General features: G+C 42.9%; 1 protein-coding gene across 2 annotated transcripts in view; it reads right to left on the reverse strand.

The window, feature by feature from the left end:
- The window catches only part of LOC110498902 (spondin-1), a 132,508-nt gene that overhangs the window by 12,967 nt on the left and 102,842 nt on the right, over positions 1 to 16,699 (reverse strand). For both annotated transcript variants that reach the window (XM_036958288.2, XM_036958296.2), the window contains exons 8-14: positions 15,316 to 15,517; positions 12,470 to 12,610; positions 9,815 to 9,890; positions 9,063 to 9,245; positions 5,230 to 5,400; positions 4,750 to 4,917; positions 4,260 to 4,421 (exon numbers count right to left, since the gene is read on the reverse strand). In XM_036958288.2, coding sequence (XP_036814183.2) covers positions 4,260 to 4,421; positions 4,750 to 4,917; positions 5,230 to 5,400; positions 9,063 to 9,245; positions 9,815 to 9,890; positions 12,470 to 12,610; positions 15,316 to 15,517 — 1,103 coding nt within the window. The remainder of the gene's footprint in view (positions 1 to 4,259; positions 4,422 to 4,749; positions 4,918 to 5,229; positions 5,401 to 9,062; positions 9,246 to 9,814; positions 9,891 to 12,469; positions 12,611 to 15,315; positions 15,518 to 16,699) is intronic.

The raw sequence follows: 16,699 nt of genomic DNA on the forward strand, positions 1-16,699 counted from the left end.
TGAATAAAACAAACTTAGGGAGTAGGCTTCTAATGTTAACATGCATTAAACCAAGGCTTTTACGGTTACAGAAGTCAACAAATGAGAGCACCTGGGGAGTAGGAGTGGAACTAGGCACTGCAGGTCCTGGATTAACCTCAACACCACCAGAGGAACAGAGGAGAAGTAGGATAAGGGTATGGCTAAAGGCTATAAGAACTGGCCGACTAGCACATTCGGAACAGAGAGTAAAGGGAGCAGGTTTCTGGGCATGATAGCATAGATTCAAGGCATAATGTACAGACAAAGGTATGGTAGGAAGAGAGTACATTGGAGGTAAACCTAGGCATTGAGTAATGAAGAGAGAGATATAGTCTCTAAACGCAGATGAGCAGGGACCCTGGGCATCTTTCTTTTGGGTGTTTTTCAGAGTCAGTAGAAAGGCCTCTTTAGTGTCCTAAGTTTTCATAACTGTGACCTTAATTGCCTACTGTCTGTAAGCTGTTAATGACCGTTCCACGGGTGCATGTTCATTAATTATTTTTGGTTCATTGAACAAGCATGGAAAACAGTGTTTAACCCATTAGATACTCTATAGGCATTCAATTGAAAATACCCACATCAAAAAATCCCACATCCTGGAGGGATTTTCCTCAGGTTTTCGCCTGCCATATCAGTTCTGTTATATTCACAGACATTATTTATTAAACTTTAGAGTGTTATCTATCCAAATATACCAATTATATGCATATCCTAGATTTTGGGCCTCAGTAACAGGCAGTTTACTTTAGGCACGCTTCTCATCCAGACGTCGAAATACTGCCCCCAAGCCATAAGTTAAATAAAGGTTTAATAAAAAAATAATTAAAAAAATACCTTACAATACATGCCACCAGAGGTCTCTTCACAGTCCCCAAGTCCAGAACAGACTATGAGAGGTGCCCAGTACACATAGAGCCATGACTACATGGAACACCTTGTGGAACAGCAGGGACTTTGAAGAGACAAACACACACACAGGCATAGACACATGCATACAGATGCTAACACATGCACTTTACACACGTACACATGGATGTTGTATTGTAGATACAGTGGGGCAAAAAAGTATTTAGTCAGCCACCAATTATACAAGTTCTCCCACTTAAAAAGATGAGAGAGGCCAGTAATTTTCATCATAGGTACACTTCAACTATGACAGACAAAATGAGAAAAAAAATCCAGAAAATCACATTGTAGGATTTGTAATGAATTTATTTGCCAATTAATGGTGGAAAATAAGTATTTGGTCAATAAGTATCACTCCACAAATTTCTTGTTAACAAACTATAGTTTGGGCAAGTCGGTTAGGACATCTACTTTGTGCATGACACAAATAATTTTTCCAACAATTGTTTACAGACAGATTATTTAACTTATAATTCACTGTATCACAATTCCAGTGGGTCAGAAGTTTACATACACTAAGTTGACTGTGCCTTTAAACAGCTTCTAAAATTCTAGAAAATGATGTCATGGCTTTAGAAGCTTCTGATAGGATAATTGACATCATTTGAGTCAATTGGAGGTGTACCTGTGGATGTATTTCAAGGCCTACCTTAAAACTCAGTGCCTCTTTGCTTGACATCATGGGAAAATCAAAAGAAATCAGCCAAGACCTCAGTAAAAAATTGTAGACCTCCACAAGTCTGGTTCATCCTTGGGAGCAATTTCAAAACGCCTGAAGGTACCACGTTCTTCTGTACAAACAATAGTACGCAAGTATAAACTTCATGGGACCACGCAGCCATCATACCACTCAGGAAGGAGATGAACGTACTCCTAGAGATGAACGTACTTTGGTGCGAAAGTGCAAATCAATCCCAGAACAACAGCAAAGGGCCTTGGGAAGATGCTGGAGGAAACAGGTACAAAAGTATCTATATCCACAAAAGGCCGCTTAGCAAGGAAGAAGCCACTGCTCCAAAACCACCATAAAGAAGCCAGACTACGGTTTGCAACTGCACATGGGGACAAAGATTGTACTTTTTGGAGAAATGTCCTCTGGTCTGATGAAACAAAAATAGAACTGTTTGGCCATAATGACCATCGTTATGTTTGGAGGAAAAAGGGGGGAGGCTTGCAAGCCAAAGAACACCATCCCAACCGTGAAGCACGGGGATGGCAGCATCATGTTGTGGGGGTGATTTGCTGCAGGAGGGACTGGTGCACTTCACAAAATAGATGGCATCATGATGTAGGGAAATTATGTGGATATATTAAAGCAACATCTCAAGACATCAGTCAGGAAGTTAAAACTTGACAATGACCTCAAGCATACTTCCAAAGTTGTGGCAAAATGGCTTAAGAACAATGAAGTCAAGGTATTGGAGTGGCCATCACAAAGCCCTGACCTCAATCCTATAGAACATTTTTGGGCAGACCTGAAAAAGTGTGTGCGAGCAAGAAGGCCTACAAACCTGACTCAGTTACACCAGCTGTCAGGAGGAATGGGTGAAAATTCACCCAACTTATTGTGGGAAGCTTGTGGAAGGCTACCCGAAACGTTTGACCCAAGTTCAACAATTTAAAGGCAATGCTACCAAATACTAATTGAGTGTATGTAAACATCTGACCCACTGGGAATGTGATTCAAGTAATAAAAGCTGAAATAAATAATTATTTATACTATTATTCTGACATTTCACATTCTTAAAATATTAGTGGTGATCCTAACTGACCTAAGAAGGAATTTTTTTAAATGTATTTGACTAAGGTGTATGTAAACCTCCGACTTCAACTGTAGCCTACATGGAGGGGTTTTTATGCACATCCACAATAATAACAGGAGCTGGCTAAAATCATGTAATAGTCTACATTGATAAATAGGAGATGTCCGCTCACTGTTTTACTGCTGCCAAACTTGATCTTTTAATAAAGCTGTGGTGATTTAAGATTTATTTCAAAGTGGTCTCAAGAGCCAAACCCTGTATTGATAGTCTACTTTGTGAATGTATTGGACAAACAAGACTTCCATCATTAAGAGGAGGGGTTTTAATCCAATGTAACGAAATGGGAAAAAACATTTGTTTGTTTTGTTTCTAAATACGAGGTTTACAGGCACAAAAAGCACATCTCTCTGGTTCCATGTGCATATGGGCACTGTGCGTCACAGCTGGATAGGCTGTGCTACCGTCGCGTTACAGTTTAAGACTAGCTTTCGGTTGGTCTTAAACATCCCCATCAACACATACTGAAATTGGCATTTTGATGCAAGCACATTGTTAAGGACACACCTCAGATGTTGCCACCCCGCCCACCTTAATGCAAGCAAGCTCATTTAAGACAGGTAAATTACCAATTTATAAGATTTGAAAATAGAAGAGCGTCAGATTTATTCATTTATATACATTTTATTTCACCTTTATTTAACCAGGTAGGCAAGTTGAGAACAAGTTCTCATTTACAACTGCGACCTGGTCAAGATAAAGCAAAGCAGTGTGACAAAAACAATAACACAGAGTTACACATAAACAAACTTACAGTCAATAACACAATAGAAAAATCTATGTACAGTGTGTGTAAATGTAGAAGATTAGGGAGGTAAGGCAATAAATTGGACATAGAGGCGAAATAATTACAATTTAGCATTAACACTGTAGTGGTAGATGTGCAGATGATGATGTGCAAGTAGAGTTACTGAGGTGCAAAAGAGCAAGAAGATATATAACAATATGGGGATGAGGTAGTTGGGTGGGCTATTTACAGATTGGCTGTGTACAAGTACAGTGACCGTTAAGCTGCTCTGACAGCTGATGCTTAAAGTTAGAGATGGAGATATAAGACTCCAGCTTCAGTGATTTTTGCCATTTGTTCCAGTCATTGGCAGCAGAGAACCTTAAAGAAAGGCAGCCAAAGGAAGTGTTGGCTTTGAGGATGACCAGTGAAATATACCTGCTGGAGCGCGTGCTACGGGTGGGTGTTGTTATGGTGACCAGTGATCTGAGATAAGGTGGGGCTTTACCTAGCAAAGACTTATAGATGACCTGGAGCCAGTGGGTTTGGCGATGAGGGTTAGGGTTTAACAGTTTGATATTGCAAATGAGTGTATGTTTGACAATTGCGGAAATAGAGCCCTAGGAGTCAGCTATACAGCACAAACATATCTGGGACCAGCTATGATAGTGCTAAAAAAGCATATGAATTTAAAGTATTATGCATTAAGTTCCCAGTGGCCAGACTGTGATTTAGGGGTGATGGTAGTGGTAAAGAGTACGGCAACATCTGATGATGACACTTACGACACTCAGGCTGCATACACCGCTCCACCTGTTCCAGCTCCTCTGTACACTCCCCTAGGTCCGGAGACTTGAGCATTCGCTGGCGTGCCCTCACGCCCTTCCCACACGTTACACTACAGACGCTCCAGTCCGACCACGGAGACAGCATGCACAGGATGGTGTCTGCAGGGATATACCAAGCAGGAATAATACATGATACATAATAATGTCCCCTGCTGTTCAGAACAATAGTTTCAACATACATGACAACATTAATTTCCGCCATCTTCAGCTACTGTTTTTTCATAGCTGAATGGACTTGAAATGATCTTATTGTTTGAATGTATTCTCACACATGCACTCCTCTGAGAGATCTGTCGATTTGAGTGAGTATCTATCCGGTTGGATCTAGATAGGTACAAACTACAAGGCCCCTTGGCAGATGGCTGAACAAGGCTACCTGTCACAGTGCTGAGGCAGTTGTTGAGTGGGTGTTGGAGGAATTACTCACTGCACTCAGGCGTCATGCACTTCTCCACCTCTGCCACCTCCGCCTTGCACATGGAACCGTCTGAGGGGGGCATCTTCACCATGCGCTCACGCCGCTTCATACCCAGCCCACAGGTGGTGCTGCAGGGATCCCACTCGCCCCACTCTGTCACCACACAGCTACTGGGGGCTGATGGATTTACATGGACAGATATACACTCATCCACAGGGATGGGACTTTGTTATAGCAGCTTGCAATTACTGTTGTTAACATTTACTTGAGAAACCATGTTCCATTAACACACTGACTGAATATTACGCCTGGTGGCATATAGCAGCTTTTCAACATAGGATTTGTGTTGGTTTTTAAAAACTATATGTCATCATGCCATCATATTATAGACAAAACATAATATTTTAGTCTTTAACACAAAAGGCCTGAACCCAGAACATGATCCTGATGTCACAATTTGGATCATCTCCATGTTTCACTGAGACTCACAGCAGTCGTCGTTGACCACACACTTTTCTGTCTCCTCAGTGTTCAGAGAGCAGATGGATCCATCTTCGGGGAACTGTTTGATGTAGCGCTCCCGATACCTCATCCCCATCCCACAGGACTCACTGCATGGAGACCAGCTGATCCACTCTGACATCATACAGGTAGACACTTCTGGGAACAACAAGAGTCAAGGGCATAGCCTGGATAAACCAGACCGAACTCTGTGATCACCATTGTGTCATGGTGAGTGCAGGGTTCAGACTGGTTTAACCAGGCTAGCAAAGACGAGCAGGGTCATTGACAAGTCATACAAACATCACTAATAGCTGACACCTGAATTCCACCGCCCTTCATCTGGTAACAAGTAACACACCCAACATAAATTATCCACTCTGCTCTCTTCAATTATCTGGGAACAGAGTTTGTAAATAGATCTTTTTCAGAGAGGATGAATGAACTTTCGGGAACTTTAACATGGATTTCTCTCTCATCTGGTCCACCCCACTGCCTGGCTGCAGATTGGGAGCAGTGGTGAGTGTAGCTTAATAAAGCAGAACTAAGTGAATCATTAATAAGAGCTGTAAACAAATGTGGCCCCGATGAGGCCCTGTTCAGCTTCAGGAATATCAATCAACTACGGGCTGTTGACGGAGCGATAAATTAAAACAAAGGAGTAAAGTGCAGGAGGAAAAGCTTGCAATGCCAGTATTATTAATCAATAGTGTGCATTAGAGCGAAAAGATAGCCTTGAACAATTCAAACCCACTCATCAAGCTCTGACAAAGCTGAGATTTGGGGCCCCGAGAGTGATTAATGGAGGTAGGAGAGAGAAAGATAGTAGGAAGTAGGGAGGAAGGAGAAAGAGAGAGACACCTCTGCATGACTGATCATGTGACTTTAAGAAGAGTGGTCCTAATTGACAACTTTGATGAGAATTGGACAAAGAGTCAGTTACTTCCTGATAAAGAAAGTTAATGCCAATCTGACTGAATAGAACAGCCTTCAGACCTCCCTTGTTTACTGGAGGAAGAAGTGCTTGTTGAAAATCATATGTGTTTTGATCTCTACCTGGTTACGGCAGTTGATGAGACTCCAAAGTCCTAGCTTTGCTTCTTGTGTTTGAATGCCAAGGACAAAACAGTGTTAATTATGCATCTTCGGTAGCACGTAAACCGTGAAAGGGAAAACAATGCCAACACCATGTAGGTCGTTATCAATAATACGGTTTAGAGCGTTCGATTTGACTGCTGGAGGGTACGGAGACTCCCAGCTCCACTGAAACCATTGACAACTACGTGCCATTTTCAAAGGATTGTTAAATAAATGTTTAAAATAAATGCTGGTTTCAATATTATCACCTCTTGAAGAGCATAGTCATCATCAGAGCATCATCAGAGCATCATCAGAGTTATACAGCAAGTAACTGCTTGCTTTTCATGATCAGTACACATCAATTGATCATGTAATTTCAGATATGTGAGGGTAGCCTATCCATTTGGCATGTAGTGTCATTTAGCTTGCTTCATCAGAGATTAGGCTTTTGGAAAGAGCTTGACATCGGCAAGTCCTCGTCCTGATATCAGTCGGAATACTGTCATTACCACTAGATGGCAAGCAAATCAAACAATATTTACATATAGCCATCTAGTTTATCCCCTGAAAGTTAGCTTGTTAACTAGCCATATTGACCTTATCTGTTATTAGCTAGCTAGTCAATTAGACGTGATCCATCAATCAATGTAACCATGTCTGTTAGCAGCAATCATGATGAAACACTCTTAAAAACAATGTTGAAAAGAGGATGTTAGCTAACTTTTCTAGGTAGGCTTACATTGGTTGGAGAAGAAAGTACATTAATTCAATTTACCTCTAGCCTATATGTTTAGCCAACTGTTCTACCGGTAGCTTGCAATGTAAACATTATCATCTAACAGTTAATCCGCAAATGTGTCCTTCTGCTTGACAGGCTGAGCCCAGAAAGAATGAGAAATCAACCTAAACCACTCATACTTGTCAGGTATAGTTCACTTTGATTTTATATCACTCAAATATCCAATTATTGGTGGCCAATATTTAGAGATATTGTGAGGCTAAAAATGACATGATCAACATATTTTTACTGCTCATGAAAAGCATGCCAACCAAAGCCAAGGGAATAACACTCCATTACACTTCCCCTCTTTCTGGATTAAGGAGGAAAAAAGTACATTTGAGGTTGCAAATACTCTTAAACGGTTTTAGCAGTTACCTGCTGTATAACTCTGCTAAATGTGCTGAGGTGATGATATTACAACCAAATAGTTAACGTTTACTTAACAATCCCTTGAAAACATCACACAGTTGTGGTTTTAGCAGAGCAGGGGTCTCCTTGCCCACCAGCAGGCTAATCCAACACTCTGCACCTTATTGTGATGTTTTATTGATAAAGACCTACTTCCTTGTGCTTGGCTAAGAAGTTGGAGGAGGAACATGACACCATCTCAACCCAAATTCCTGTTCTCATGAACACGGGACCTCTCCCATGTTAGGCCTTAGTTCAGTCTGATTGCACATTGACATGTGAGGGTAGGAAACAATGTCACCACCGATTAAACTACGAAAATCAATCATTTCAATAAGCATTTTTCTACGGAGTGACTCTGGTCTGAGGAAACCAAGATTGAACTCCTGAATGCCAAGAGTCACTTCTGGAGGAAACCTGGCACCATCGCTACGGTGAAGCATGGCAAAGGCAGCATCATGCTGTGGGGATGTTTTTCAGCGGCAGGGACTGGGAGACTAGTCAGGATCGAGGCAAAGATGAATGGAGCAAAGTACAGAAAGATCCTTGATTAAAACCCGCTCCAGAGAGCCCAGGACCTCAGAGCGGGGTGAAAGGTTCACCTTCCAACAGGACAACGACCCTAAGCACACAGCCAACACAACGCAGGAGTGGCTTCGGAACAAGTCTCTGAATGTCCTTGAGTGGCTCAGCCAGAGCCCGGACTTCAACCCGATCGAACATCTCTGAAGAGACCTGAAAATAGCTGTACAGCAACGCTCCCCATCCAACCTGACAGAGCTTGAGAGGATCTGCAGAGAAGAATGCAAGAAACTCCCCAAATACAGGTGTGCCAAGCTTGTTGCGTCATACCCAAGAAGACCTGAGGCTGTAATTGCTGCCAAAGGTGCTTCAACAAAGTACTGAGTAAAGGGTCTGAATACTTATGTAAAAAAAATCTAAAATATATATTTTTGCTTTGTCATTATGGGATATTGTGTGTAGATTTAATCAATTTAGGATAAGGCTGTAACCTAACAAATTGTGTAAAAAGTCAAGGGTTCTGAGTACTTTCCGAAAGCACTGTAAATGCATTTGGGGGACCTAAGCAAAACATTTAACTGGCCCCCGTCTTGAAGGCGTAGATAAAAAATATATTTCCTGCAATTCTACACATTTTGCCATGGGGCAGATACATTTTTTTTTGCAGTTTTACAGCTAATTTCCTGCAATTCTAACTATTTGCCATGACTTATGCCATGTTAATATGATATCTGAGTGAGAGTGATGAACAAAATCAATGGGGGCCCCCTGGAGGTCAGGGCCCCAGGGAGATGCCCTGCGTGCCCAGTCGGCCATGTTTACAACATTAGATGGCTGGCTATACTAACTTACCAATCTAAACATTGTTAGCTGACATGGGCTAATTGAGTGACTGTCAGCAACTGTCATAACAAGAGAAAAACTGCTGATGCACAACCACATTTCTAAATTGCACCTTATGTATTTTACTATTCTAACTCTAATCAGTAGAGTTAGAGACCCCGACTGTGACACTGTCCTTAGTCCTCACCCTCCTCGCTGCAGCCAGGCCCCATGCAGGGCTTGAAGTCCTGGGTATGAGGGCAGGGCACACTGAGGTCCAGCTGGGCCTTCAGCATCCTCTGTCTCATCCTCCGGCCCTTGTCACAGCTGGCTGAGCTGCAGGCTGACCACGGAGACCAGTTGGAGTAGATGCACGTCTCTGGAGTGTCGTCTGGACGGAGAAATTGGGTGACAATAACTGCATTGGTTAAATGTCACTATTTTGGCATATTCTAATGAGACCATGTTGGTGGGAAGGGGGGAATTCATATGCACTGTTCATGTATGTAACCCTATATTTTCACTGGTTTAGAATGTGTTGGGGCTGTATAGGTAAGCACTAATTGCCTATAAAAGTCAATGCAAGTTCATACAGTTCATCTCTTGCTCTAACCACAGTGTATAGTTACTGTACAATACCCACAGTACGTGTATTATAATGTACTGGAGACCGTCCTGTTTAGGAAACAGACAGTGTCGTGCTCAACAGAATGAGAGTAGAGAGAACAAATCATTTGGTTGAGGTTCAAAGGTAGTATTGGAATGTAATTGCAGGGTGTGGTCAGAAACCCCATCAGGTTCATTTCTGCTGCTTGGCCGTGTTCATGCTTTTCAGCAGACAGACATCTGGAGGTTTAAACAGGCTGCCAGGCAAACGCTTCATTAAAGACTCCAGCAGATACAGTGTGTGGCTTTTAAATTGAACATCCCAAATTGGTTTGAGATAAAGTGATTACTCACCTTCCTCCTTCTCCTCCTGGCCAATATCTGCCACGATATCGTCCACCGTGTCCGGGACAATATTGCACTGCTCTCCCTGTGGGCAAGAAACATGATTCAACATCACAAACACTGATAAAATGTTACATTTACCATCTAATATCATATATTCTCATTGGAGACAAGGGTATTTATTTTCTAGGCAATCTTCAGTAAAATGGAGTTTAGGTCAATATGACATCTGGTTTTTGGATTAAAAGAGATTTCGTTTTTTTTTTTGCTTCAGTTGTCAGGAGACAACCACACTGTCAATTTTCTCTGTGTTTTTCAAAGACTTGCTATGATCACTATGGCAATATACTGCCAATTCAAAGAGCTATGTATCCAAAGCAACATTACATGTATAGCGACTGTGAGGAGAGGTATGTTGCATGAACATTCAAATCAAATCAAATCAAATTTTATTTGTCACATACACATGGTTAGCAGATGTTAATGCGAGTGTAGCGAAATGCTTGTGCTTCTAGTTCCGACAATGCAGTAATAACAAGTAATCTAACTAACAATTCCAAAACTACTGTCTTGTACACAGTGTAAGGGGATAAAGAATATGTACATAAGGATATATGAATGAGTGATGGTACAGAGCAGCATAGGCAAGATACAGTAGATGGTATCGAGTACAGTATGTACAAATGAGATGAGTATGTAAACAAAGTGGCATAGTATAAAGTGGCTAGTGATACATGTATTACATAAGGATACCGTCGATGATATAGAGTACAGTATATACGTATGCATATGAGATGAATAATGTAGGGTAAGTAACATTTATATGAGGTAGCATTGTTTAAAGTGGCTAGTGATATATTTACATCATTTCCCATCAATTCCCATTATTAAAGTGGCTGGAGTTGAGTCAGTGTCAGTGTGTTGGCAGCAGCCACTCAGTGTTAGTGGTGGCTGTTTAACAGTCTGATGGCCTTGAGATAGAAGATGTTTTTCAGTCTCTCGGTCCCAGCTTTGATGCACCTGTACTGACCTCGCCTTCTGGATGATAGCGGGGTGAACAGGCAGTGGCTCGGGTGGTTGATGTCCTTGATGATCTTTATGGCCTTCCTGTGACATCGGGTGGTGTAGGTGTCCTGGAGGGCAGGTAGTTTGCCCCCGGTGATGCGTTGTGCAGACCTCACTACCCTCTGGAGAGCCTTACGGTTGAGGGCGGTGCAGTTGCCATACCAGGCGGTGATACAGCCCGCCAGGATGCTCTCGATTGCGCATCTGTAGAAGTTTGTGAGTGCTTTTGGTGACAAGCCGAATTTCTTCAGCCTCCTGAGGTTGAAGAGGCGCTGCTGCGCCTTCTTCACGATGCTGTCTGTGTGAGTGGACCAATTCAGTTTGTCTGTGATGTGTATGCCGAGGAACTTAAAACTTGCTACCCTCTCCATTTTCCTGACACCACACTCCGAGGGCCCTCACCTCCTCCCTGTAGGCCGTCTCGTCGTTGTTGGTAATCAAGCCTACCACTGTTGTGTCGTCCGCAAACTTGATGATTGAGTTGGAGGCGTGCGTGGCCACGCAGTCGTGGGTGAACAGGGAGTACAGGAGAGGGCTCAGAACGCACCCTTGTGGGGCCCCAGTGTTGAGGATCAGCGGGGAGGAGATGTTGTTGCCTACCCTCACCACCTGGGGGCGGCCCGTCAGGAAGTCCAGTACCCAGTTGCACAGGGCGGGGTCGAGACCCAGGGTCTCGAGCTTGATGACGAGCTTGGAGGGTACTATGGTGTTGAATGCCGAGCTGTAGTCGATGAACAGCATTCTCACATAGGTATTCCTCTTGTCCAGATGGGTTAGGGCAGTGTGCAGTGTGGTTGAGATTGCGTCGTCTGTGGACCTATTTGGGCGGTAAGCAAATTGGAGTGGGTCTAGGGTGTCAGGTAGGGTGGAGGTGATATGGTCCTTGACTAGTCTCTCAAAGCACTTCATGATGACGGATGTGAGTGCTACGGGGCGGTAGTCGTTTAGCTCAGTTACCTTAGCTTTCTTGGGAACAGGAACAATGGTGGCCCTCTTGAAGCATGTGGGAACAGCAGACTGGTATAGGGATTGATTGAATATGTCCGTAAACACACCGGCCAGCTGGTCTGCGCATGCTCTGAGGGCGCGGCTGGGGATGCCGTCTGGGCCTGCAGCATTGCGAGGGTTAACACGTTTAAATGTCTTACTCACCTCGGCTGCAGTGAAGGAGAGACCGCATGTTTTCGTTGCAGGCCGTGTCAGTGGCACTGTATTGTCCTCAAAGCGGGCAAAAAAGTTATTTAGTCTGCCTGGGAGCAAGACATCCTTACAAACAGGACAACGGAGTGGATCCTATGCAGCGACCCAAAAAAACGACTCCGAAAGAGAGGGAAACGAGGCGGTCTTCTGGTCAGACTCCGGAGACGGGCACACCGCGCACCACTCCCTAGCATTCTTCTTGCCAATGTCCAGTCTCTTGACAACAAGGTTGATGAAATCCGAGCAAGGGTAGCATTCCAGAGGGACATCAGAGACTGTAACGTCCTTTGCTTCACTGAAACATGGCTCACTGTAGAGACTCTATCCGAGAGACTCATCTCTTCAGAGGGAGCAGACACAGACAGAGAGCTGAATGAATGAGGCATAGGCTATAGTTACCTTTCGGGCTATCCTCTCCACCACTACCCGGGCCAAGGCTGTGATAGGGCCTCCCTCTGTGTCATAGAAGGGGCTCTGGGGGTGGTCCAGGCTGGTCAGGGACCGGATCCTCTCCTGAGGTATTGTGGGCTTGTTGGGAGACTGGAATGGTAAAGGTACAGGGTGGATTATGAGTGATACAACATGGGCATAGGGCCAGGAGTAACTGTAACACAGGGTAATATAGGTCCATGGAAGGGAGTTAGTACAACAGTACTAACAGTAATACTAACAGGAGTTAGTATGGGCACAGGGTTGGCAGTAACTGTAACACAGGGTAGTATGGGAACAAGGCTGGTACAGTAATAACTAACACAGGGTAGTATGGGGACGCCAGTGGAGGCTCCTCAGAGGAGTACGGGTAAGACCATCCTCCTCAGTGAATTTCATAAAAATAAAATAGTGGAACATTAAAAAAGTTATAATTTTTGATGAAACTATACAAAATATATTAATGTTACCAAATAATTTATTAAAACTGTTTTGCAATGAAGATAGAAGCACTCTGTAGGGTAGCATTATGGTGTAGCTGGAAGACAGCTAGCTTCTGTCCTCCTTTGGGTAAATTGACTTCAATTCAAAACCTAAGAGGCTCATGGTTCTCACCCCCTTCCATAGACTTACACAGTAATTATGACGACTTCTGGAGGACATCCTCCAACCTATCAGAGCTCTTGCAGCATGAACTGAAATGCTGTCAGAGAATGAATCTAGTACTGAAAGCATAAGCTACAGCTAGCTAGCACTGCAGTGCATAAACTGTGGTGAGAAGTTGATACAAAGAAAGAGAAAGGCAATAGTTGAACAGTTTTGAACAAATTAATTTCTTCCAAAATTAAGGAGAAGTAAGAGCGAGAGAGAGAGCTAGCTATATTTTATAGTATATATTTTTTTCACTTTCACTTACTTAGCTAGTGTCAAATGCAGGCAGCCTACTCAAACAGAGAGGGATGCTATGTTAGCTAGCTGGCTATGGCTATCCAACACTAGAACTCTTTCAAGTAAAGGTAAGCTTTTGGCTTTATTAATTTTTGCCAATGTTGCCAGCCGGTGTAACTGCTAAACTGATTGCTGCTGACTACACTGTTCTGCATGATTTTAGCAGGTTTACTAACGCCTTAGTTCTAGTAGCTATGCCTATGTTGACTATGACATGACAACGTTGTAGGCTGTGTGTAGCAGTTAGCAGTCATGATATGAAGGTTTGGATTGGAAAGTTTTTTCCGCCTGGTCACAAACCACTGATGTTTTCTGCACTGAAGTCCACAAGCGAAGGGAAAAGGTGAGCGGAAGAGAGCACATAGATTGATGCGAGAAGGAATTATATATTACACGAGCTGCTTGTACGTGTCTGGTATGAAAGTTAACTGTGTTTGCATGTGATCAGGGGTGTATTCATTGCGCTGAACGGAGGCAAACGGAAGCAAACGGAACAAAATTGGGACAAATTTGCCTGAATTTGTCGAATAGAAACTCTCATTTGCAACTGTTGGACTAACGATTACACCCTAGATCAGCTAGATGCAGGCAAAAGTGTGCGTCCCTGTCTGTCACCTTGATTACTCAAAATTCTCTCAACCTGTGCACCTACATTGTACATTTTCATTCATAGGCTAGATTGTAGCACCCACATGATGGGTGCAGGGAAAATTTGAGTATCACGTATTATCTAAAACCTATTGATGTCACATTGAGTTGGGTGAATGAAATATGAATGACAGTCATCCAAAATGCTGTAATAGAAATAAGGCTCATGAATTTTATTTAATCATCCTCCCTCATCTTAATTGGCACAGATCGCCACTTGGGCACAGGGCTGATAGTAACTGTAACACAGGGTAGTGTGGGCATAGGGAGGGGCGCTAGTGAAACAGTGTGGGCACGGGGCTGAGTGAGAGCGAGCACCTCATCATGTTCAGCTGCCATCTGTTAGGGGACTCAGTGTTTGATCTCAATATGCATAATTGATCAAATGTGTAATATTTATTTTATGAGTGATTTATGTTTATGTTTCCTGCTAGGTGCTTTGTAAATCACCTTTCATGATTCGGTTCCAAAACAGTTACTTCAGGGAAGAGAAAACTACAAAAGCAATTTCTACTTTAACTCCAGGGAATCTAGTTTTAGTTTTTAGATGTATTCATTGGTACTGCAGCCAAAAGTAGCCAGAAACTAAATTACTAAATCACATATGGAGTAGATGAATGTATTTGTCATCTGCTTTCTTTACAAAGAAAACATAAAATGGTATTTACAGATTGTGGATTTAGGTATGGTATGCTGTGTGGGTCTACATTGAAGTCTGGTTTTATCTTCAGGGTCTTTTCTGGCCTATAGATGGCAGTGTCTTTCCATTTCGTTCCCCAATGTCTTTTAAAGCCAGCAGAAAATGTCATTATAAGTTCCAGGGCAGGATTTGTTGGGGACATATTTACAGTGTAGAGACAACTAGTCTGTGAGGCAGCCTCTTGGGTAAATAGGCACGCCTCAATAAAATGACTACAGAGTGAATGGGCTGCTTTATGTTAGCAGTAGGTTTTTCGCTGAATCTGTTTAGTGCGTTTTTCAGCCAAGGTTGGGTCATTTGTATATTCATGAGCCATAAACTAAAAATAAAAAAGCAAATCTCCTGCACTATTAATGAAAATAGATCAAAAGCTTTCATTCCAGATTCATGGAAAAATACAGAGGCCTGGTTTTGAAAGTCAGAAAGGCAGAGGTATTTTACTAGTTAACTGAACCAGACCAAGAAACCAGAGCCATTTATTAAATATTGACCCCTTGTCTGGGGGGCCCAGGACCCTCACCTCATAGGTGACTCCACTGTCAGTGCCTGCGTCCCAGGGGATGAGGTCTTGGTCCAGCCTCTGGATCCAGCCACACTCCTTGGTGCAGAGGTCCTCTGCAGACAGCCCCACGTTCCAGTCAGGGCTGGGCCCCAGCATGCTCAGAAAGGACATGAGGTGACGCGTACGGTCTACTGAGAACTCAGCCGAGGGAGCTGCCCGCCTGGAAAGACAAAGAGATATACAGACATGTACCGTATGCTCCCCAATGTGCAGATTGATCTTATTGCTCAACATAGCTCCATGAGACAGCCAGCTCCATAAGTGGCAAGCTCTAAAAGTACAGTATGAGATAAATATGTATACATTAGTATTGATAGATAGAGAGGGTTGACAATATTGGCAATGTTAAAGACTGGTGAAGGCTAATACAATATACAACTGTGGTGTTAATGTAGATGCAGCGCATACCGCACCAATTAAGTGCTTTAAGTGTTTCTCGGTACTGGTATTCCCTGTATATAGCCTTTTTACTGTTATGTCATTTTATTGTGTTACTTTTTAAAAGTAATTGCCCCCCTCACAATCAATACTTTAACTGGTTGTGCCACCTTTAGCTGCAATGACTGCAACCAAAAGCTTCCTGTAGTTGTTCATCAGTCTCTCACATCGCTGTGGAGGAATTTTGGCCCACTCTTCCAAAAAGTTGACTGAAGTTTGCCAAAAATCACCTGGATGATCATCAAGGCTCTTGGAGGAATGTTCTATGGACAGATGAGTCAAAAGTATATATTTTTGGACGACATCAGTCCTATTATGCCTGGTGAAAACCAAACACTGCATTCCACAGTAAGAACATTATACCAACGGTCAAGCATGGTGGTGGTAGTGTGATGGTTTGGGGATGCTTCAGGACCTGGACAACTCGCCTTAATAGATGGAGCCATGAATTCTGCTCCGTATCAGAGAATTCTACAGGAGAATGTCAGGTCATCCGTCTGTGAGCTGAAGCTTTAGCGCAGCTGGGTCATGCAGCAAGACAATGGTCCAAAACACACAATCATGTCTACATGAAAATGACTCAAAAAAACACATTTGAAGTTTTGGAATGGCCTAGTCCAGACCTAATCACAATTGAAATGTGTGGCAGGACTTGAAATGCTTGAAAACCCACAAACGTTGCTCAGTTAAAGCAGTTCTGCATGGAACAGTGGGCCAAAATACCTCCACAGCGACACGAGAGACTGATTAACAACTACAGGAAGCGTTTGGAGTAATTGCAGCTAAAGGTGGCATAACCAGTTATTGAGTGTAAGGTGGCAATACTTTTTTTCACACAGGGGCTTTGGGTGTTTGCATAACTTTGTTTATGAAATAAGTTATGTCATTTTTGCGTTATTTGCTC

This window comes from Oncorhynchus mykiss, chromosome 2, assembly GCF_057628025.1.
Source record: "Oncorhynchus mykiss isolate SJ-2025 chromosome 2, ASM5762802v1, whole genome shotgun sequence".
NCBI classification, from domain to species: domain Eukaryota; kingdom Metazoa; phylum Chordata; class Actinopteri; order Salmoniformes; family Salmonidae; genus Oncorhynchus; species Oncorhynchus mykiss.